The sequence below is a fragment of the Rhinichthys klamathensis genome, unplaced genomic scaffold, assembly GCF_029890125.1.
Source record: "Rhinichthys klamathensis goyatoka isolate OS25496 unplaced genomic scaffold, OSU_Roscu_1.1 h1tg000165l_1, whole genome shotgun sequence".
Taxonomy (NCBI): Eukaryota; Metazoa; Chordata; class Actinopteri; order Cypriniformes; family Leuciscidae; genus Rhinichthys; species Rhinichthys klamathensis.
In genome coordinates this window covers 3,780,108-3,803,339 of record NW_026606697.1, presented here as the reverse complement: position 1 = coordinate 3,803,339, position 23,232 = coordinate 3,780,108, and the positions used below count along the sequence as shown (strand labels likewise).

Sequence of the window (23,232 nt, the reverse complement as noted above, 5' to 3'; positions counted from 1 at the left end):
CAAACAGTGGAAACATAAAAACATACTCCGTCATTTTTTTTTCATACAGGACATCATTAAAACTGCAAATTGTTTACTTATATTTGTGTACACTCGCAATAAAACACAACATTGTGCTTTTGTCACACTCTAAACTCTTATCAAACTGTAACCTACAACTGTTGACAAAAGTTTTTAGTGGTAGTATTATTTTATACGGAAATCAATTATTTATAATTCAGATGAGAATAAAGTTAGGGTTAATTAAAATGAAGGAAACAAATATATTGATCTGAAATAGCAAATTAATTTTAAATTCATTCAGGTACAATTACCAAACATATCTCAAGGTCTTTTCGTCTTTTTAATAATTTAATTAATAAACTAATTATATAAAACTACTGTCAGTGCACTACAAATAAACTGGTTAAATGCCTTTATTAATAAAACTTATTTAAAAAATACAAGGCTTAAGACATTTATATAAAAAGCCTTCTATATTTTTGTTTTGCTATTCACTCCATTGTACCGAAATCGTACCGAACCGTGACGTCTGAACCGAGGTATGAACCGAACCGTGACTTTTGTGTACCGTTCCACCCCTAGCGGCTACTGTATGTTTATGCAACTGGCCACAGGACACATGCATCAATAATCAGACACTGACTAATTATTTTAGTTGCCATGAAATCATCAATCAATCAATCAATCAATCAATCAGATGAGCTTACCTACCTCTATCAGATGTCGCCTGTCTGGTTCAGTTATTGATATGTTTTGGTAATGATATGTTTTTTTGATAACCTGTTCTGTTTGTGCATTTCAGAGAGATCTGTCTGAGCCAATGGTTACACAGGAAATGGACACCAGTAATGGAGTTCTGCTTCCATTCTATGACCCAGACACCAACATGGTTTACTTGTGTGGGAAGGTAAGATTACCCAGATGTAACTGCTGCATGACAGGTTTCACTAAGTCGGTACTGAAATTTTAAAAATGTGCGCTGTTGAGCGGAATCATAAACACGTCTGATTGGCCATTGTGTTCACGAGCTCATCGGATATGTCTGTGATTGGCTACAATGATCCAAGCACAGGAGCGGTTGAGAGCACACGCCAGCGGACCGGTCCGCCGATAGACACCTGCCTTCAAACGCTCCCGTGTGTATCTGTGTAAGCGCTCGCTGAAGAGCGTCATTGATGTATATTTACAACATGTTTTGAAGCGCTGATCATTGTAGCCAATCACAGACATATTTGATGAGCGCTTGAGTACAATGGCAATTCCAGAGTGTTTACGATTCCGCTCAACAACGCTCAAAGTGCACATTTTTAAAATTTCAGTATCGACTTGGTACCGAAGTCGGTTTGACAACACTAGCTCTAACAGACATATAAACTGTGCTGTTTACAGTAAATGTGTCCAATCACTGACTCAGGGAGTTTTCCTTACATACAGTAAACATATTATAAAATAAGCTATGTTTTATAAGTTTGGAGTCTGTAAGGTTATTTTTTTAAATAAAATAAAAATCTCAGGGGCTTATTTGATCAAAAAAAAAATCTATTTTAACTCTCTGGGGTCGGCGGTCTCGCCGGCGATACCAGCTCACTTTTTTCCTTATCAGTGCAAAAGAGACTCAAATTACTCTGTTAATTTTGATCTTACATATAAGTGATGTACATCATTCGATCCTGTTAAGTTTGTATTTTTTTTGTGGAACCTCATAATAAAAACAAAGTGTTGTGCTTTTCGCCTAATAAAGAAAAATAAACATGATGCGCGTTCTGCGTTCTCTCTGTCAGTGAAGTCCATTCTGAAACGCGTCCGAAAAATCATCTGTAACTCTGCAAATACTCAGTCAAACAGGTATACAGGCACACACACAGGCATGAAGCCTGAATTATCTTCTTTTAAATGAAGTAATTTATATAAAAAAATGTTTTTCTCATTTTATGTAATCTGTACGAAAAGAGAGATGATAGTCGTTCTCGTCTCAGCTCATTAAAGTTAATTTGACCACGCCCACGGAGCGCGCGCTCTATTCAAACACAATTGCTCTGAGGCGATCCACGCCCCCATCAGCTGGATAACCACCGAAAGAGACTCAGATTTACGACGCTGTGAGGAATAATAGTACTATCTTAATAATTATCCTGGAAAAAATTACCTCAGAAGTAGGCTACAGGTAGTTTCATTTGGAGGAGCAACAGATCCAGCCGAGGAAATAGGTATTCTTTATTTTCAAGTGCTTTGTGCTAATCGCGATATGGAATAGTGTCTGTAAACAAAAAGACTGTTTGAATCGCGTTTTTGTGTGTGAATGAATGAACAGCTTTTACCTAACTATATTCCAATACTGAGATGAGTAAAAATCGACTGAAATATGTTGAAATAAAATATTTTTGTATAAGCAACGTATTAAACTGCAAATTAACATTTATATGTCCTAATCATAAAAACGATATGTTACATATGAAAGACAAGATGTCGTTTTTACTGTAAAATACTGCCACATCAAATAAGCTTGTTTGCTAAGATGTTATTATATAGTGTCGGTTCGATTGTAGGCTATATTCAAACTAATTAATCCGCAACTGTGAAATATGTATATAAAATGTATACTTTAGTATATAATACAAAGAAAGATTACATTTGAAATATAGTTAAAATGTTAATTGTTGTTGTAATTGTAACCTTTTTATTAAAATAGCAAAAATATATGTAGGCTACATATAAATAAATCTTAGGTAAATCTTAAAAGCTCAATATAAGCCTCCTCTTTAAATTATTTGTATTGTGTTTTATTAGTGACACATTTGGGATACATTCCCAAACTTTCTGTAAAAATAGTATGATAATTAACTGCACAATTACTAGAAATTTTTACATTTGATATTATACAATTTGCAAGCACAATTTGAAAAATAAATAAATAATTGGAACTGTGAACCAATTTTGTATTATATAGGCATATATATATATATATATATACATATATATATGTATATGTATATATATATTGTCATTGCATTCTTGTGGCTCAGTGACACACCTGAATGAAAGGGTCATTAGTATGCAGCCCCATTATGCGCTCATTATGCGGGCCCATTGTCTTCTCAGGTGTGAATCACAGCAGGTCACACCCCTGCGCATATTGCCTTTCCAAACAAAAAGTGTCATTTTTAAATTTAAACCAATCTATTGTTATATGTGAATGATAAGGCAGGATGATTTTCAGATCATTTTGAAGAAAAAACTCTAAGCGACAACATCCATTAGTCAAAAGTCTTGTGGACAGATATTTAGTATGTGTTTTGTGGCCTTATTTCAGAAACTTTAAGTTTTTATTTTTTCAATAACCACGCATAAACAATATTCTCTCAAAAATACAAAAATGTACATACATGTTGATAACACATTATGGTAGCCCTGTGTGTGCTAAATAGAGTGTAATTACACCTTTGCCAGTAATATGTTTATAAGCAACTGAAAAAAGCACAAATGTCAGAGTATGTCAAAACATCTCAAGGACCCCAAAAACACATTGGACCCCAGAGGGTTAATAATTTTTAAAATGTAATTTATTCCTGTGATATAAGCTGAATTTTCAGCATCATTACTCCAGTCTTCAGTGTCACATGATCCTTCAGAAATCATTTTAATAGACTGATTTGCTGCTCAAGAAACATTCACTATTATTATCAGGGTGAAATGAAAACAGCTGGTGTCGAATATGTTTGTAGAAACTGTGGTGGCGTTTTTTCAGGATTGTTTGATAAATGGAAAATGAAAATTTTTGTAACACTGTAAAAGTCCTCCCTGTCACTTTTGATACATTCAATGCACAAAAGTACTAATTTCTTTCAGAAAAACAAAACCAAAAACATATCTTGCTGACCCCAAACTTTTGAACGGTGGCGTACGAGATGTTGAGTCTGTAAGCACATGTTGATTAAGTGCTGGTAAATGGCACAGTGATGGTATCAGATGTTAATACCTTGGTACTTTGATGCATACCATAGATCGTGTGTCTCAGGGGCCCGTGTAATAAAAGTAGAACTGGTAATTGCTGAAATCCAGTGTAGTCAACGAGCTCTAGCTCAGCTGTCTGTGACCGTCTCTCTTTCACAGGGGGATTGTACCATTCGCTACTTTGAGGTGACGGATGAGTCACCGTTTGTTCATTTCCTGAGTCTGTACAGCAGTAAGGAGCCGCAGAGAGGTGCTGGTTTTCTAAGCAAACGAGGAGTAGATGTCAACAAGTGTGAAATAGCAAGGTACGAACTGAACTACTGTGTGATTTTAAGACAGAAAGAATCAGGACATCGAAGAATGACACTATTTAATAAGTGGCAACTCCAACTTCAGTCTTTTGTTTGGTGCCAAAGTTGTTTGACTGGTTATTTGTCCGGGATGTTAGACTTTTTTTAATGTTTTCTTACCCTCATGTGATTCCATTCTTTCTTCCATGGAACCTAGACATTTTTTTTATTTTTTTTATATTCAGACGGCAACATAGAAAGAAAATGAGGGTTGTTATGTAATGTGATTCATTCCTGTGATGATAAAGCTGAATTTTCAGCATCATTACTCCAGTCTTCAGTGTCACATGATCCTTCAGAAATCATTCTAATATGCTGATTTGATGCTCAAGAAACTTTTCTTATTATTATCAGTGTTGAAAACAGCTATGCTGCTTAATGTAAAACCGTGATACAATTTTTTTTTTAGGATTCTTTGATTAATAGAAAGTTCAAAATAACTATATTTATTTTAAATCTTTTGTAACATTTTAAAATATGTTAGGGAAAGTCATTTTTAAAATTAATGTGTTCAAATATTTTGTTACTCCCTAAAAACGAACTACGTTACTTGGTTACTTTTTATGGAAAGTAATGCGCCACGTTAGTTTTGAATTACTTTTTCTCACTTGGACTTCTTAATAACAAAACAAAAACACAAATGTGATGTTTATCTAAAATAATTTTTGCTTATTAGTATTGGATAATCGAAGGTGAGCAGCAAAGACATTGGTTAATAAAGTGAGATTAAATACATAAAGTATATTTGTGTTATTATAACATATTTTATTATTGCATGTTTGCTTAATATTCTGAGTTTACATTTCACTGTTCTTACTCATTTTTAAGAAGCTGTTCAGTAACTGAGTAACAAACTGGAACAAGTAGGCTATTATTGATAACACTTTACAATAAGGTTCATTAGTTAACATTAGTTGTTACAGTATTTATTAATCTTTCTTAATGTTAGTTCATAAAAATCCAGCTGTTCATTGTTTGTTCATGTTAGTTCACAATGCATTAACTAATGTTAACAAATACAACATTTGATTTAAATAACGTATTAGTAAATGTTGAAATTAATATTAACTATAAGATTGATAAATGCTGAAAAAGTATTGTTCATTCATAGTTAACTAATGTTAACTATATTGTAGTGTTACCGTATCATTCGCTAAAAATCATTTTCATTTTTGAGCTTATACAGCATCTCTCTCAAGTGCTTGCATTTATCTCCACTGTTCTTCATCTTGTTCCATCAGGTTCTATAAGCTTCATGAGAGAAAGGTTGAGCCCATATCTATGACTGTGCCACGGAAGGTAGGTTCAGTCTGCATGCATCCATGCGTTCAGTTTTGAATCTGTGTTTACAGCAAGTCAGAAAGGAAAGTTAGTAAGTAACCTTTGGCTACTAATTAGTTATTCCATTTTGTCATCTACAAGAGCTTTGAGTTGAACTTTGTTCTGATAGAAGTGTTGAATTTCTGTTTTTTTAAATGCTTTGAAAGCTTGGAAAGTTAAGTGTTACAGGAAGTTCTCTGAAAAATACCATATTGTAAATGCTCTCTTGCTTTGTGTGTAGAAAAATAATTGCACAGCGATGCTTAGGTTTCTCTATCAGCCATACATACTGCAATTTGTTAAAAATATATATGTTCAAATGGTGATGATATGCTCATGGCCTTATTATACTCCTGAAAATAACTTTTTTTTTAAACTGAATCTAATAACATGTATATTTAACTATTCAAAATATGTACTTGTTCATCTCAAGTAACTTCATTTCATTTTTACAAGGTTTTTTAAGTAGAAGACGGATGCATTTTTCTCAGTCCTGTTACCAAAAGCGTTAAAAAAAAAACATGTTTACAAACATGTCAACTAATTACTTTGTTTTTTCCCTCAAGGAGATGTTTATTTTAAAGAAACCGTTGGTTTCATGTTCAAATAATTAATATTTTTCATAAAAACCACTATATATGCACACAAGGTTCATTTTTCCGAAAGGTGACTCAGTTTATCCATTTTTTTAATAATGCGATTTGTTAAACGATTGGACAAATAATGGACCAAACACAATAAATTTTTTTTATTGAAAAAACGATATAGCAGCAGGAATGAACACTGGGTAACAGGAATGCGTGTCCATGTGTGACTACACTTGTGAGGTGTTAATGTCCTCACTAATAGTGAAACCTGTTGAACTAGTGAGCTCAGCTGCACCTCACTTGTTTCTAAATTTAGTGAAATAATGAAGTAAAAATAGCAGGCACAACAGCTATAAAGTGAATAGTAGACACAACAACACAGGACACTACAACGTGAAAATTGTATTTTCAAATGTATCCACTTGAGAGAGCACTTTACAAAAACATTCAGTGCAGATGGAAGGCTAACATAGAGAAAAAGATGCGGTTTCAAATTTATCTAGATTAGTGTGCTTAATATTCACACTAATAAATCAACACAGCAGAGGACACTACTCACTCCTGTTACTATTACTCGGTCCTGTTGCTTTTTTGCTTTTTGTATAACAGGACTGAGTTTTTAGGATTAGCAAATACATACAATATAGCCACATGCTAACAGGGCATTGAGCAAATTCTAGTGATTTAGACCTCCCCCCAAAATTATGTTTATTATTAAAATAAACGAACTTCCCAGGCGTAGTTACAATATCATCAAATATACAGAAAATAAATTAAGAACACATATTTTAGGTCTTCAAATAGCCTTCAGAAGATTCAGATGATGCAATATCCTGTTGAAGATGTGCCTTTGGGAAATGTTCCCGTTTTTCAGAGGGGGGGATGTCTTAGGGTAACAGGAGTGACTGACAACCTGGAGACACGACTAAAATGTGTATTTTTATCAAATACAAATCTTTTTATTTATTTTTTAAAGCATTGGGCTATGATGGGCTATGAGGGTACGCAACATTGCAAAAGAAAAAATATTTCTGAAGGATTTTAATCATATTTTATGTTAAAATGTAGTAGTGTTGGAGAGTAGGGACAGGCAACTAATGCTATTTATTCAGTGTTTTAGGTATGTTTTAAATTATATGTTTCACATTTGCAGTTAGGTTAATGTGCAGGACACTTGGCTTAATAATAAAATGTATTTTAGTGTTGATGTTCATTAGGGCTGTTGGAACTAATTCCGAAATTCGAATATAATTCGAATATTAAAAAAATCAATACTATTCGAATGCTGAAGTTACTATTCGAATATTGTTTTTTTATGTATATTTAATTTTTTTTATATATATAAACAGGAAAGAGGCCGCACTATGCATAAATTGTTTTATTTGCACAAACGCGTTTCAAGAAGGCACGCGCCGAAACGCGTTTGTGCAAATAAAACAATTTATGCATAGTGCGGCCTCTTTCCTGTTTAACGTTATATATTCTAATCATCAGGCCAGCATTCTTAAAGTTTAAGTTTAACCATTGACATTGAGTGAAGCCTGCTCCTATTCCCATTCATTATTTTTTTTTATATGGAATCTTGCCTTTCTCGCCACCTTGACTTACATGTGAAAATTAAATGCTTTTGTTTCGTCTGATGAACAATAGGCTAACGTTTTTGAATCGTAACACAATTGTGCACGTTATCCACGCTGTATCATCATAACAATACTGTCAAAAATGGTAAATGTTTAACAACGTAAAAAAGCGCCCTTGAAGCGCAAATATCTTGGTGAAAACTCAACGGATTCGGTGAGCACCAAACTCGTTGGAACCGTCTAGTCGAACTGAAAAGAACGATATAAGTTTCAGAATTTTTGGTGGTGTTTTAGCGGAGATATTAGCCGAAAACCATCGGTAGCGCTTCAACCATATTCAGCACGAATAAAATGTTTATTGTAATGTTAGATATCCCTCTAGTGGACAGAACGTGTAACAACAACCACATGCTATTGGCATTGGCGATCCATAAGCCTGAGTAATGTCGTAAATATTAATAATAGGATGAATTTGAGCATTTAATATTCGAATATTAAATAAAATAAGGAATGGAATTCGAATAGTATTATAGAGGAAGATTGACAGCCCTAATGTTCATGCATGTTTGTACATATAATGTCATGAGGCCAGAAATGCACCAAGCAGACCCAATGCTGACTGGTATTTGAATAATATATATTTAGGTGATACAGTCTAAACACTAATCTATCCTGATACTTCATAGTAGAAATCTCTTTTGATGTTTTTATTTTATTTTTATTTTTAAGAAATTTTAAATTTGAAGCTTGACAAAACTGCACAAAGAAAATGTGTAAAATATGTGTAATATTTATTTGTCACTTTTAAAAATAGATCAGCTGCCAACTCTCACGCAATTGATAGGCTACTTAGTTTTCACACCATCTCACGCCACACATCCATTTTCTCACGCCACACATCCATTTTCTCACGCAGAAAGAAATCGACACCAACACCGACACCAACAGACAAGACAGAGCTGGTTACTTTTCTCAGCTCTCAGATTCTGTCAATTTTATTATGAAATTCAAACAATAAATACCGTTTTGGCGCTTGTAAATGTGACGTGACAGATCGCTGTAGGCAGCACCTCACGTGTCCAAGCGGCACGTGAACCGATCATCTCTTACTCGTAAATAAACACGAATGAACAGGTATGTTGAAAGATGCATTACACAACTTAGCCAAATGTAAATGCCTCATACATAATATCAATCAATCAGTGTTTTTCACCCAAACAGCTGGAGAACAATATAGCCTGTCACTAACATTTACCTCAGAAAAAAGCCCTTTAATGACCATAGCACGTTAGTTGGCTAGTTTAGTTATAGAGAGGAGTATTTTGCTAAATATGTGCACTATATTACATATTTATTATAATTGAACTTATAGCATTAAAATAAAATAAATTAAAAACCGCATCATATTTAATTTGAGTTGTTATTTTTAACCTTTAATGACAGCTTTCTGTATGTTTACAGCATTAGGTGTGATTTTTTTTTTTTTCTTGAGAAAAATTAACATGTATCTCTACGCAGGCTAATATTTATCCAAATGAATCTATATTCAATCAAGATCGGAATCAAATCAAAAGAATTTGAATTGAAATCATGAAATTTGTGTCAAGCAATAATAAAAAATAGCCTACCAGTCATTGTACCATGTAAATATTGTAACATGTTGTCACTGAACTTAATAACATTCTGTTTATTTACCAAATGTTTTGACAATCAGACACTTTTTTTATTCCCCCCCCCCCCCCCAATATTTCCATAAATCTCACTCCAAGCTAAACTCAAAAGTTGGCAGCCCTGATTAAACCATTTAGAGCTTAATTTACAAATGCTCTTAGTTACCGAATAAAATGAATTTACTCTGTTTGTAAAAATAGACAAACCTCTCATTTCCCTCCCTTTGCTATATTTAAAGAGATAGAAATAGTATCAGAAATACACCCAGAAATAATTTCCTCACGCTTATGTCATTCCAAACCTGCTGAACTTGCTTTCTTCTTTGGACCATAAAAGAAGATATTTTGAGAAATGGCTCAATGTTTTTGATCAGTACAATGAAAGTTACCAGTAACCGAAACTGTTTGGTTCCCAACAATCTTCAAAATATCTTCTTTTGTGGTCTTCAGAAGAAAAAGCAACATGAGGGTGAGTAAATAATTTTTTTAGGTGAAATCAATGTGAAAATAAAATAAAACAGGAAACCTATTTGAATTTATCATTCTTAGCTGGTATTTTATGAATTCTTGGTACTGCCCCCACTGCTGTATTTTTAGAGTCAATGTGTCAAAGAGGAAGGAAGAAAACCCATGTTCAACTGCCCATATGCAAACTATTAATTGGCATGTTTATCAAACTGCACCATCTCTCTAAATTAAACTCTTCTTTTCCCCCACCCACTATCAGTCCGACCTGTTTCAAGGGGATCTGTACCCGGATACGGCGGGATTAGAACCCGCTCTATTGGCGGAAGATTGGATAGCAGGACAAGATGCCCCTCCAGTCCTGGTTTCCCTCAGCGGAGGCTACATGGCCCCTCCAACCAAAGCCGGCACGCTGCGGGGTCGACCCAAACTGCTCTCTCAGACCAACACTAGTCCCACCAGCACTACTGCGCCAGCAAACCCTATGGCGGTTGAGATGGAGAGCGAGGCTCCGGGCCACGGGCGAGGAGGAAGGGATGTAGATGGTGGGATAGAGAGAGTAAAGAAAGAGGTGAGTGACAAGGTTCAGAGAAATGAGGAGACTGGGTCGGCTGAGCTGGACTCGTCTCATTATTGTACATTATGTGTGTGTGTGTGTGTGCTTCACTGAAAGCAGTGCATTAAAGGATAATTCCGGTATTTAACACTTTGAGTCTATTTTCTAGTTTGTTTTGGATGAACTAGAGTGGTGGACTTAGAAATTTTGACGATGGGTCCTGTCTCGACTTTTTGACTATTTTAGAATCGCCTCTGAGCGCTTCAGAGTGGCTGTCTATGGGCATGCTCAAACACGTCCTTAAAACAACCCTTAACGTTCGTTTTCAAAACTGTGCAACTCACCGAGTGGTTAGTGGTGTTCGTTGATGTTCCAAAACAAGTAGCGTAGCGAAATACAGTTTCTGTCGTGTTTTATTTGCCATTTTTTAAAATCGTATTGATGTCTGCTGGAGGACTCAGTGCTCGTTGATATTACTGCGCTACCGGAAACGGAAAGGGGTCTGTTTACATTTGGTTGTAGTCTTTTCGCTCGGTTTTCCGTCTCTCAGAAGGCTAGCGTGAGCTGAGCAACTGCGGCAAAGTGGTTGTCGCCATCAAGTGGCCGGGAGTGTGCTAATGCTTCAGACTCAAATAGCGAGCGGAAGTTTATACGCGGTTGTGAGGTATCTGAAAAAAATAGTTCCACTATAGCAAATAACACGGATTGAAAGCATACATTGCGCCGATATATTTGTTTTTAATCATCAACGAACACCACTAACCACTCGGTGAGTTGCACAGTTTTGAAAACCAACGTTAAGGGTTGTTTTAAGGACGTGTTTGAGCATGCCCATAGACAGCCACTCTGAAGCGCTCAGAGGCGATTCTAAAATAGTCAAAAAGTCGAGACAGGACCCATCGTCAACATTTCTAAGTCCACCACTCTAGTTCATCCAAAACAAACTAGAAAATAGACTCAAAGTGTTAAATACCGGAATTATCCTTTAATATAGAATTGTGATTAAACTGACTGGAACTACCTGTACAATTGAACGATTTGAACCATAGACTTAAATAAAATATGGACATAGTGTCCGTGATGTCACCCATTGGTTTCTGAAGAGCGTTTTTTAAGCCCAAAGTCGGCGGAGCCGGCCGGCCGTCGCCATCTTGGCGGCGCATCACCGGATAACCCAAAATGGGCAAAAAGGCGGGATTAGCTGAGGTGACGTGACGGCTAACAGACAGCAGACAAACGGCTGGTAGTGACAGCAGCGGGAATCCAACTGTCACTCAAGTGGCCACGCCCTTAATTATGCAGAACTTTAAGGCTTATTATAATTTAAACGGATGAGTTAAAAAAAAAATCACCCCCCTCACAGTTTTCATGAAGGGCAAAATTAGCTATGTAGACCAAAAACACTTTTTTGCACCAGGTTGTAAACATATTTTTCCCTGCTGTAAAGTTGGGCATATAAACATGGGGGGTCTATGGGATTGACTCTCTTTTGCAGCCAGTCTCTAGCGGCCAGTCGATGAAATCCAGTTTAAGTCACTTCCGTGTCGGTTTCAAGAGAGAGACTGGAAGGTTGCCGCTTGGTTTGAACACACACCTTCCAGCCAGGGCCGTCGCCAGAACATATAGAATGGGGGGGCATTTCATTTTCATGGGGGGGCACACTTTTTATGATCTACAATACAGACCTCCTCTATTTAGTCTAATATAACTGAAATAGACCAAATTCTATATTTAAACAACACCAAAACACAAAATATTAAGTTTCTGATCATAGGCGGAGGGTGAACCAACACCATGAGGATGCGCTTCCCCTTTAAAAACATTTACTAGGCTATATGCAGGATTTGACATGGCAGAAAGCTCGCAAAGAACGCCTATTTTATTATCTTTAAAAAGCGGTTATTCAACTTCATCGCGATCTCACAAAGTTCCTAGGCTATCAGTAAAGTTGATACACAATAATGCCTTATTTGCATAGCCTAACTCCTTATTATAACGAGAGGATTTGCACGCGCGTAGAACTAATCCACTCACCGCTCAAAACACCGGAGTTTAGCCAATATTCTTTTATTACGGAGAAAAAAACTGATCCTAGACCAGCATTTATGTACAGCTTTTCCCTCTAAAAGCAATCAGAAGTATATGGAAGCTTGTTTTCGCCCCGGAATAAAAAAAAAATTAAAAGATAATTGCGACTTTTCATCTCACAATTCTCACATGGATTTCTCTCAATTCAGAGTTTTTCTCACAATTCTGATTTTATAACACGCAAATGTGACTGTATATCACTCAACTCTGACTTTATAACTTGCCATTTTGATTTTATATCATGCAATTCTGAGAAAAATTACCTTTTTTTTACGTGGAAACAGTAGGCTGTTTTTAGCAGGCAAATGAATCAGAAAATTCGACAAACCCGCTTGGCCAGGGGAAGGTAAGCCTTGCGCAGAGCCTTACACGCTCCGACTAATTTTCATATTTCTGAAGACAATGTGTTATTTAAAGTTACAGAGATTAGTGCACCTGTGTGCTAAATGATGCTGACGACATTTCGTTATGGAATACGTGGAAACGTTTTTTTGCTCTCAATAGTAAGTTTGCTCGATGACCATATGATTAGAGGGCCACGGTCCCCTAATGCCCCCCCTTGGCGACGGGCCTGCTTCCAGCTAATCAGAATCGGTTTCTGACACACAATGGTATAAATATATTTATAACATGGTATGTCAGAATACTTTTAATCTGATTGCGTCATTGTATTAATTAGCAATGAGGGTTTTAGAATAGCTGTATTTGAAGTAATTAAACTCAAAGCTTCATTGTTAGTAGAGAGAGACGCTACACAGACCCAGGTAATTCACACACACACTATCTCTCTCTGTCTGGCCAGTCTGTTGTGATTTGTCTACTCTGCTCTGATTGGCCAGTCTGTTGTGACTAGGGGTGTAAATATTAATCGATTCGTATCGATCCATCGATTATACAGCCGCATGCGTCCGCAAGAGTATCGATTAATGTGTTTATTTTGCCGCCTGTCTGTTCGCCTGTGTATTTTCAGCATCCACTCCGACATACGTACAACCTACTCCTAAGCTGCGGGTGGCGCTAACCTCATTATTGTCTTCTACTTCACACGCGTTACTTAGGTTTCACAGTCTATCTATGGTCACGCACATTGTTGAGTCTGACTTTCAAGAGAGATGGAACCGTCAGCGCGAGCTGCCAATGAAAGTGAAATGTTACACACTCCAGTCGGCGTCAAGTCATGGGTGTGGAAGTATTTTGGCTTCAGGAAAACAGATGGAGCAGTGGTAAGAGATGTTGCCGTTTGCAAAAAGAAAGACTGCTATAGTGTAACACACACATTATGTGAATAGAATACTGTGGCGAGCAGGATGAGGGACGTGAGAGAACGGCACGAGGCCGGTGGTGTAAGTGTTAATGAACCGGTGCGTCTCACAGGTGACGTTCATTAACACTCCCGCCACCGGCCTCGCGACGTTCTCTCACGTCCCTCGTCCTGCTAGCCACAAATACTGTTTCTGTATTTTCAATAAAAGGCTAATTATTTTTTTTTTGTTGTTGATTTATTTGAAACTTAAAGGACAAGTTCGGTATTTTACACTTAAAGCCCTGTTTTAAGATCGTTTCTGATGAAATAGAACGGTTAAGATTGAAATTTGGACACATGTCTGCTGGCCCGAGAATTTTCGGTTTCTGTGGTTGCACCCCCCCACCTCCACAATGGTTGAATAGGTGCACTGGAACAATCCTTCATAAAACGCATTAAACTTTAGTTTACAAAGACGTTAAACTCACCGAGTGGTCTGTGGTGTTCACTGATATGCTCACACAAAAATCGCAGCAAAAGATGCTTTCCAACAGGTTTAATCGTAGTTTTTGTCCAAGTCAAGTCAATGGAGTTGGACAAAAACTATGATAAAACCTGTTGGAAAGCATCTTTTGCAATATTCAATACTAAAAATATCTAGTATCGAATCGTATCGCGGGAAATTCTGAAGTATGGAAAAAAATCGAATCGTTGGCTTAAGAAATCGGTATCGTATCGAATCGTCATTAAGGCTCCGATTTACACCCCTAGTTGTGATTGGTCTACTCTGCTCTGATTGGTCAGATGGCCCAGTCTGTTGTGATTGGTCTACTCTGCTCTGATTGGTCAGATGGCCCAGTCTGTTGTGATTGGTCTACTCTGCTCTGATTGGTCAGATGGCCCAGTCTGTTGTGATTGGTCTACTCTGCTCTGATTGGTCAGATGGCTCAGTCTGTTGTGATTGGTCTACTGCTTACAGCACAAGTCGGAAATGAAACAGCCATTACCATATCTGAACTTCAGCTCCGGATCTTCCTCAGCTCTTTATATAAAGAACAGGAACAATGGCGTTAGGTTTACCGGATCATTTCGAGCCCAAGTCCTCATCCTTTACGAAATGCATGCAAAGAGTATTTACTTTCGCAGCGCTGAAAACAGCGTCTTCTCTACATGTCGACAACATGAACCAAACTCTTCCAGTCTCAGCTACAACTACAGTGTTTGAGGGTCAAAGTAGACGTTATTCATGGACAACCAATGAAGACCATAGACTGGCATTATGCAAATTAGTTGCTGACGGCTCGTTTCGGCAGTTCAGAATCTATTCTTTCTTTAAGGAGACAATAGCTTTTTTTGTCGTGCACTTTGATCTTTAAAACTTTGCAGACCTTTTACATTCACAAACACCTGTATTTACACACTGCATGGAAAGGTAATACTGGGAAAAAAAGGATAATAGGGGCACTTTAAAGCCTAAATGTTAATGTCCCATTTTTGTTGTTTTTTTCTTTCTTGCACAGGAGGACCAACTTTCTGATATTCTGACGGAGGTGCGGGCTTTGCGGGCTCTGGTTCTGGCTCAGGGTCACAGGATCGACGTTCTGGAAAGGCAACTCGCCCGTATTGAGGACGGAGAAGTGTGAAGGAAACTACAAACGTATCGCAACACATAGCCTTACCCACATTCAAAAACTGAAGAGTTATGGGAAATGTAGTTCAGTTACTGTGACATAGTAATACAAAGAAATGATTGAGCTTTATTGGTACACTTTTGGCTATTGATGCACTGATATATAATATCCTAAATGCTGCTCATTTTGTGCTTTACTAGGGCTGTTACATCAGGTACTTACTACTAAGTACAGACTCTGAAGTCAGAATTTGGTTGGGTCAATATTTGCATGAACATGCAGACTTTAAATGAAAAGCAGACTTGGTATTATCGTGTAGTGTGCATTAAGAAAGCATTTATGAATGCTTCTACTTAATGAAAGTAGTTTGAAGCATGAAACCTTCAGGAAATGCATTAATCCAACATGCTGAATTAATTCCTTTCTTCCGCTAAAGTTTGATGGTGCTTATAAACATGCATTGACCAGCACTGTTCTTGGGTTTCTTTCTTCCATTGTACGTCTTAACACTTGTAGCATTTATTTTGGATGTGGTTAGAGTTTCATGTGTGGAAATGTGTGTAGCATGTGATAGAAACTTGTTGTTGAAGGAATTTGTGAGCTATCGATATAATGAAGAAGAGTGTCAGAAAACACAGATGAAGATCTTCTAGGATGAAAAGTTTCCCAGGTCACCTTTCACACCAAAATCAAAAGGATAATAAGAAATATTTTTTTGATATTTTCAACATTTTTTTTTTTTTTTTTGCACACATTCTGCATTTTGTGATTGTTTACCTATTGGGATATTTTTTTCTCTTTCAATTCCTATTTTTGGGAATTAACTGATTTTACAGTAATAATTTTCCATATTACACTAAATAAAGGAACTGTAATACATTTTCTTTTACATTTAAACCAGACTAAATTTAAGGCAGTGCATCAAATACAACAATGAGAATATTTCTTTTCATTATGGTAATGCAAAACGTGCTTAACTGTCATGAAAATAAAATCTCTTATTTATTTCCTTTGATTTGGAGAGACCTGGACTTGTTCTTGGCAGGTTTGTTGAGATTCTTGAGTCTCTTGATGAATAACTGTGCTTCATTCCTGTTTGATTGAATATGAAAAACACTAGTAGAATCATGTGACATTGATTTAGAGGTTTAGATGGTGGTGTTTTTGTATTTGTTTTATCATGGGCACTACAATCAGGGATGATGGAAACGACTCATCCTCCTCTGTGAATGACTTTATGTAGCTTTAAATGTTGTATATGTTGTAAATGATCTAAGTACCCATTTACTTAAAACTTAAGTGCTAACTTAATCTGTTCTTTTTAATAAATGACATTCCCCCTTATCTACTGTGTATCATTTGGTTTTATTATTTATCGCATTACAAGCACTTACAGATTGTACCAGCTGGTCAGAGGTCAAAACGAACATTTTTGGTGCTACTTTTAGAACTGAAAGTAAACTAGCTTAGCAGTGCCGAACAGTGATTTTCCCATGTAAACTAGGAAGTAGTTCGGTTAATCAGGGTGAATTTCAAAACTGAAAAAGCATACAGTGACATTAGAAAACTCATTTAAGGAATATTTGACCAGCTCTGGCTAAGAAACATGATCTCTTGTTGTGTATTTGAGGCAGATTTTGCCTGCATCTTGATCGCAGCCCTCAACTGTAAGAACTGAGGCGTTTTAAAAAATGTGCTTTTTCGTGTTGTTGTGTTACGACCACACTCTGCTTTTGCAGCATTATCTGCACTACACAAGCAGTGAAGCGTTCATGCTTTCATGGTTCATAGCATCTTTAAGCTCGAGCTTTACAACAGGATGTGGTCTGAGAGAGAGACTCGTGTTTCATCTTACAATCTAGCTAAAGGAAACTGTGTTCCACTGAGCTCTTCCTGTGTGGACTCCTTATATAAGTTATTCTATGCTTTCATCTGAATATTTTATTTTCACTATAAAATGTGCATATTTTTAACTACGAGTTTCTAATCAACTAATCATGTATCATGATGTTAAACAAGAAAACAAGCCAAATGCATTATTTTTTAATTCCTATGCATATTTCTTTATTACTTTTACCTCAAAACTGCCCACTACAAATTGCTTTAATTTTCCCATTAATAAAAAATATATATATTTTGGGGTTTTAAATCATCATTGTTTAGAATTGATATTTTGCAAATCAAGACTCTTGTCATGACCTTATTGCATAAAAACCTGATACTTTTTAATCGCGTCTCTCTCTCTCTCTCTCTCTCTCTCTCTCTCTCTCTCTCTCTCTCTCTCTCTCTCTCTCTCTCTCTCTCTCTCTCTCTCTCTCTCTCTCTCTCTCTCTCTCTCTCTCTCTCTCTCTCTCTCTCCCCCCGCCCCTCTTTCCTGCCTATATGGCCAAGACAAATTTGAATTCTCTATTTTATTCTCGCATGGGCTATGGGTTTAAGGACAGTTGAGTAAAGGTGAGTTATTTCAATGTACTTTTTTTTTTGTGTGTGGCATGTGCTGAATTTGATTTGAGCAGCATTTACTGTATATTAAAAAATATTTTTTTTTTTTTTTTTTTTTTACATATTTTAACACTATATACTAGGCTATGTATCTATATATTCTGTATTCGATCTGTATTGTAAATAAGAAGTATAGCATATTATGTGTGAGTTATAGGAAACATGTAATAGGCTACAGGTTGTTTCAAAAGCAAAAATGTATTAGTTAATTTCCCCTTCTTCGAGCATTTGCCATTTCATGTAATTTGGCACATGGTTTTGGCAGGCAGACACATTACACATTCGCCCATGCGCCAAGACAATTGCTGTCATCCACTGGGTCCGTATTTACACAGCTGCATTAGCACAACTTGTGAATTGCTGTTAAGTGCTATTAAGTGTTTGAAACTGATTTATTTAGACGTGTATTAAAGACCAGTGTTAGGGTGTGTAAGTGTGTCAATGAGAAGTATATTAAAAAAAAACTTTTGCACAGAAATGACGAAAAGCCGAAGTGATTTCCTGCCAACTTTTCAAAAAAGAATGCAAGCATGCTTACTTCCGTGCAACTGCACTTCAGAACAGAGCGGGAGGATGGTGTTTGTGTGGGCAAAAAGCCACAGTTTATCACAGTCTCTATGAAACATGCTGCAAGTTGCTGAATATCCAGCTAAAGCTTATGAAGACACTGTGGAGACTGTGATTGCTATATATTCCTGTGCTGATTCCAAATTATTATTATTATTATTTACTTTTATAATGTATTTCTATTTAAGTTTTATTTATTTTTTTATATTTAGGCTATTTGAATAAATATATCTTTTGGAATTTTATAAATGTATTGTTTACACCGGTCACAAGATTGGAATAATTAAGTTTTTTTTTTAAATGTTTTTGAAAGAAGTCTCAAATGCTCACCAAGACTGCATTTATTTAATACAAAATACAGTAAAAACTGTAATATTGTAAAATATTATTACAATTTATTTTAATATATTTTAAAATGCAATTTATTCATGTGATGTCAAAGCTGAATTTTTTGCAGCCTTTACTCCAGTCTTCAGTGTCACATGATCCTCAATGAATTATTCTAATAATCGCTAATTTGGTGCTTAACTATTATCAGTTAATGGTGCTTTTAAAAAACTGCTTTTTTAAGATACGTTTACATGACACCATGTAGCCTACTAAAAACTGAAAAGTACGCTGTATTATTCATGTCAGGCCAGTAGTTTGGATGTCACATTGTAAAGAAAAACTACTGAACGTAACACATGACGTCACTGTTTTCACAAATTCGTGCTTTTACAGTGTACAGTACACAGAGACGAGAACGGAATCGTTTTCAAAAACTTGCACTTTGAAAATGGTGTCGTGTAAATGCCCCCTTATTACTATTATCATTGTTGTAAATGGGTTTTACTGCTTAGGATGTTTGTGGTAATCGTGATACATTTTTTTTTAGGAATAGAAAGTTGAAAAGAACAGCATTTATTTGAAATGTAAATCGTTTGTAACATTGTAAATGTCTTTACAGTCACTTTTTGATCAGTTTAATGGTGGGGAAAAAACTATTAATATATAGCCTATATATATATATATATATATAGGCTATATATATATATATATATATATATATTAAATCGTACTTAACCCAAACTTGAGGACTGGAGAGATGGCTGCTGAAAATTTAGCTTTTCCATCACAGGAATAAATTGTATTTTAAAATATATTCAAATAGAAAACAGATCTTATAATAATATTTCACAATATTACTGTTTGTACTGTATTTTTCATCCAATAAATGCAGCCTTGGTGAGTATTTTACCATTGAAAACATTAAAAAGTCTTTACTATTATTAGCTTTTGACCTGCAGTGTAAATAAATGATTCATTTATTTCATTAATTCTTCCTGTTCTCTTTGCACTCTTTTTAGTCATGGCATCACATACACCGAGTTATGACAGCACTGCAACTGTCCTTATCCTCCTCTTCGTATTAATCATACTTGCTCTGGCACTGGTCTATTTTTACAAAAGACTTAATGTGGACACAAATGGACAGTACACCGTCCAGAACATCGTCTTCGCCCCTGGCGGACTACGGGATCGATTGAGACAAGGAGTTGGGGTTGTGGAAAACAGATTTGGTGTCCACATTTGGCCTCAACCCCGTGAGGACGAGGAGAACATAGGAGATAGTGTCGAAGAGGAGGGTGGAGGTCATGACAAACAAAACGACAGTTACACAGAGGGAGAGCAGCAGGAAAATGATGACGGCGGGGGCGATTCTTCCAGTGACTATTCCAGCGTTGACCTGAGGGAGAGGGCTAAGACGCAGGCGGACGAAAAGAAAAGTGAGAAGAATGAAGCTGAGGAAGAGAAGAAGAAACAGAAGGAGGAGGAAAAGGAGGAGGCAGCAGAGGGGGAGGAGCATGAATGTGGAGAAAAGAAGAACGAAGAAAAAGTGGGATTGCTCGTAGATCTAACGCCATTTTCAGGTAGCGCAATTTGGTCTGAGCCTGAGGAGGACAAAGTTGGAAATGAGGGAAATGACTTGACTGCGTTATGAAAAGCACAGCAACATGGCGTGCGAATTTAATAGGTGGGAAATCAGGTGACTGGCCCAGGGGACGGCACAAAAAAAGTGATGCAAATTTAGAGTCAGTTGAACACTGCAAAGCCTGACATAAAAATTCCATGGAACAGTTTATTGAACCGTAAGACAAAATGTTTAAAATCAAATAGAGCAAAATTTGCATGTTTTTTGTTTTTGTTTTTGTTTTTTGGCTGAGCATCATATTTGATCATATTTTTCTAAAACACTGTAAAAAATAATCCTGTAAAAAAACGGTAAACTACTGGCAGCTGTGGTTGCCAGCATCATACCGTAAAAATACGGTGTGTTACTGTTTTTGAAATTAACAGCTAAATACCGTATTGTCAGCTACAGTATAAAACTTTAATTTAACAGCTATATGCTCTAACACAAAAACAGTAACACACTGTTTAGTTACGGTATGATGCTGGCAACCACAGCTGCCAGTAGTTTACCGTTTTTTTACAGGATTATTTTTTACAGTATATGTTTGGATAATCAAGTAAACCTAAATTTCTTCAGTCAAGTGTTCATCTTGAAATATTACTAAAAATATAAAGGTTTTTGTTACATTTACTTTATAAAAATCAGCAGCAAAAACACACATGTATGACCTGAAGAATTATTCTAAAAGGCCTTGTACTTGTTAAAAAAAAGTATAAAGCATTGATTAGACGAAAGAAGACAATGTTGAATGTGTACTGCAGGTTTTCCAGCAAAGTTTCGATAGGTTAAGGTAGAGGTCTAAGAAGTTTCCGTATCAAATGTACAGTAGTTTTGAACTTTAAAGGTCAGTAAAACGGTCTTCCACACCCTTTCTGCGAATTGTTTGTTCTATTCACTTCCTGCTGTTTTTTTCTGCCAATGCTGACAGTGTGTGAAATACATTGTGAAACTTGTTAACATTTTTATGAGATGTATATATTTTTGCATTACAGAATATTTTTCATGTCAATAAAGTGATTGTCGGAATTGTTGAGTATTTTAATATACTGTAGCCACTGTGTAAATCTCACAAAACCTGTCAAGCACGTGTTTAGAATAGGCCTATAATAAACCCCAAAATAACTAGGAATCATATTTTTTTTAAAGAAAATTCAAGTCGACATGAAAAAGAAGTCTTTTCTTCCCTATTTTGGTGTAGCCTATATCCCAGTGAAATGGACAGGACACGAAAAAACGAATGACGGAACTTGATTTGTACAAGAGGAATTGATTGGGTGGTTGTGGTTTGCTATTGGTCGATCTCATGTGAGTGACAGGTTTGTCCCGCCCTCGTGCCAGTAAACACATCATCAGAGAAGAGATGTCGCTGCAAGAGGGAGGGGAAGTTATTTTAATTAAAGAGGCACATGAATTAAATATACCGGTATACATGGATAAATCATTTAGATTCAACACTGCAATATTCCATGAAAATAAGAATTGTCCATTCTGATTTCATGGTGACTTTAAAATGTGAATTGTGACATTACATTTGCCATGATGTAGCATAAGGGCACTAAACCACCAACCAGAATGAGGTTATATCCGTGAAACCACATCTCTTATCATGGTTGGACAAGGGTTGGACAATTTTGAGCAAGGGTTCATGGCTTGGGTCAAGATGACAATGATAAGGAATGTACAATGTACAAAAAATTTAAGGTTGGCTCAACTAATTATTATTTAGTAACTAGTTCCACAGAATTTTTACGTTCACTCAATTTCTCTCTTCAAAGTGTTGCTTCAATTATTATTTTTTAGTTGGCTTAAACTTGACTCCAAATTAAAAAAGTATGTTTGCTCAACTAGTTTTATAGTTCATTCAACTAAAATGTTTTAGTTGGTCCAAACTTGACTCCAACTTGAAAAAGTATATTTGCTCAACTAGTTTTATAGTTCATTCAACTAAAATGTTTTAATCAGGATTTATTATTTGGGCTTATATGCTAATAGATAGTGTAAACTAGATTAAAAAAAGTGTGACAAGACAAAGCCTGAAAAGCCTAGCCTGAACTGTTTTGAAGTAGTTTTAACAGCTTCAAGTTTGAAGGTTTTCAGTTTGTAATATTTTTTTAAGTTTTAGTTGAAAAGCTCTAGCAAAGACAGACAACCAAACAGACTGATAGATAGATAGATAGATAGATAGATAGATAGATAGATAGATAGATAGATAGATAGATAGATAGATAGATAGATAGATAGATAGATAGATAGATAGAATGGAGGTTTAAATGAGTCTCAATGGCTTAGAAATAGTAAATTACATAGAATACCAAGGTAATCTAATGAGCCTCTCCAACTATCAAAATTGTAACTCCTGCAGAGTTTAGTTTCAGGTGTAATTAGGCTACTATTAGACATGTCTGAACCAGCTAGTCAACATTTTTCGTCTCAACTCGCTGGAACCGGGTTTGAACAAAACCATACAAGAATACAGAACGTAATTTATTGAAACAAATACCGCTAACATACACATATCAGTAGGGAAATTTACACGTTTACAACCATAGACTCGATTTCCTTCTTCTCGGTACGGACGGGGATGTAGCTCAGTGGTAGAGCGCATGCTTCGCATGTATGAGGTCCCGGGTTCAATCCCCGGCATCTCCACTTACTTTTCTTTCTTTCAAGAAAACAATAGTGGACAAGTAAACACAAGACATCCTAAAATTCTTTGCGATGACAGTCGCTGAATTTACAGATTTTATGTCTGTAGAAAAGCA

General features: G+C 36.1%; 2 protein-coding genes and 1 non-coding gene across 3 annotated transcripts in view; all 3 read left to right on the top strand.

Annotated features, from left to right (window-relative positions):
* Nucleotides 1–16,153, top strand: part of coro1b (coronin, actin binding protein, 1B) — a 29,738-nt gene extending 13,585 nt beyond the window's left edge. The window contains exons 6-10 of the mRNA XM_056259277.1: nt 806–910; nt 4,114–4,259; nt 5,546–5,603; nt 10,189–10,497; nt 15,334–16,153. Coding sequence (XP_056115252.1) covers nt 806–910; nt 4,114–4,259; nt 5,546–5,603; nt 10,189–10,497; nt 15,334–15,456 — 741 coding nt within the window. The 3' untranslated portion in view covers nt 15,457–16,153. The remainder of the gene's footprint in view (nt 1–805; nt 911–4,113; nt 4,260–5,545; nt 5,604–10,188; nt 10,498–15,333) is intronic.
* A 1,659-nt stretch (nt 16,154–17,812) lies between these two features.
* si:ch211-119e14.1 (30 kDa salivary gland allergen Aed a 3) lies at nt 17,813–20,723 on the top strand. The gene is made up of 2 exons (XM_056259114.1): nt 17,813–17,898; nt 19,863–20,723. The coding sequence occupies exon 2, from the start codon at nt 19,865–19,867 to the stop codon at nt 20,495–20,497; it is 633 nt and encodes a 210-aa protein (XP_056115089.1). The 5' UTR covers nt 17,813–17,898; nt 19,863–19,864; the 3' UTR covers nt 20,498–20,723.
* Nucleotides 20,724–23,047: 2,324 nt separating this feature from the next.
* On the top strand, nt 23,048–23,119 carry trnaa-cgc (transfer RNA alanine (anticodon CGC)). Its single transcript has one exon. It is a non-coding gene; the product is annotated as a tRNA-Ala (tRNA).
* The last annotated feature ends 113 nt before the right edge of the window (nt 23,120–23,232 follow it).

Excerpts from the sequence above, each read along its gene's own strand:
- si:ch211-119e14.1 (XM_056259114.1), top strand. The coding sequence starts at position 19,865 with ATGGCATCACATACACCGAGTTATGACAGCACTGCAACTGTCCTTATC.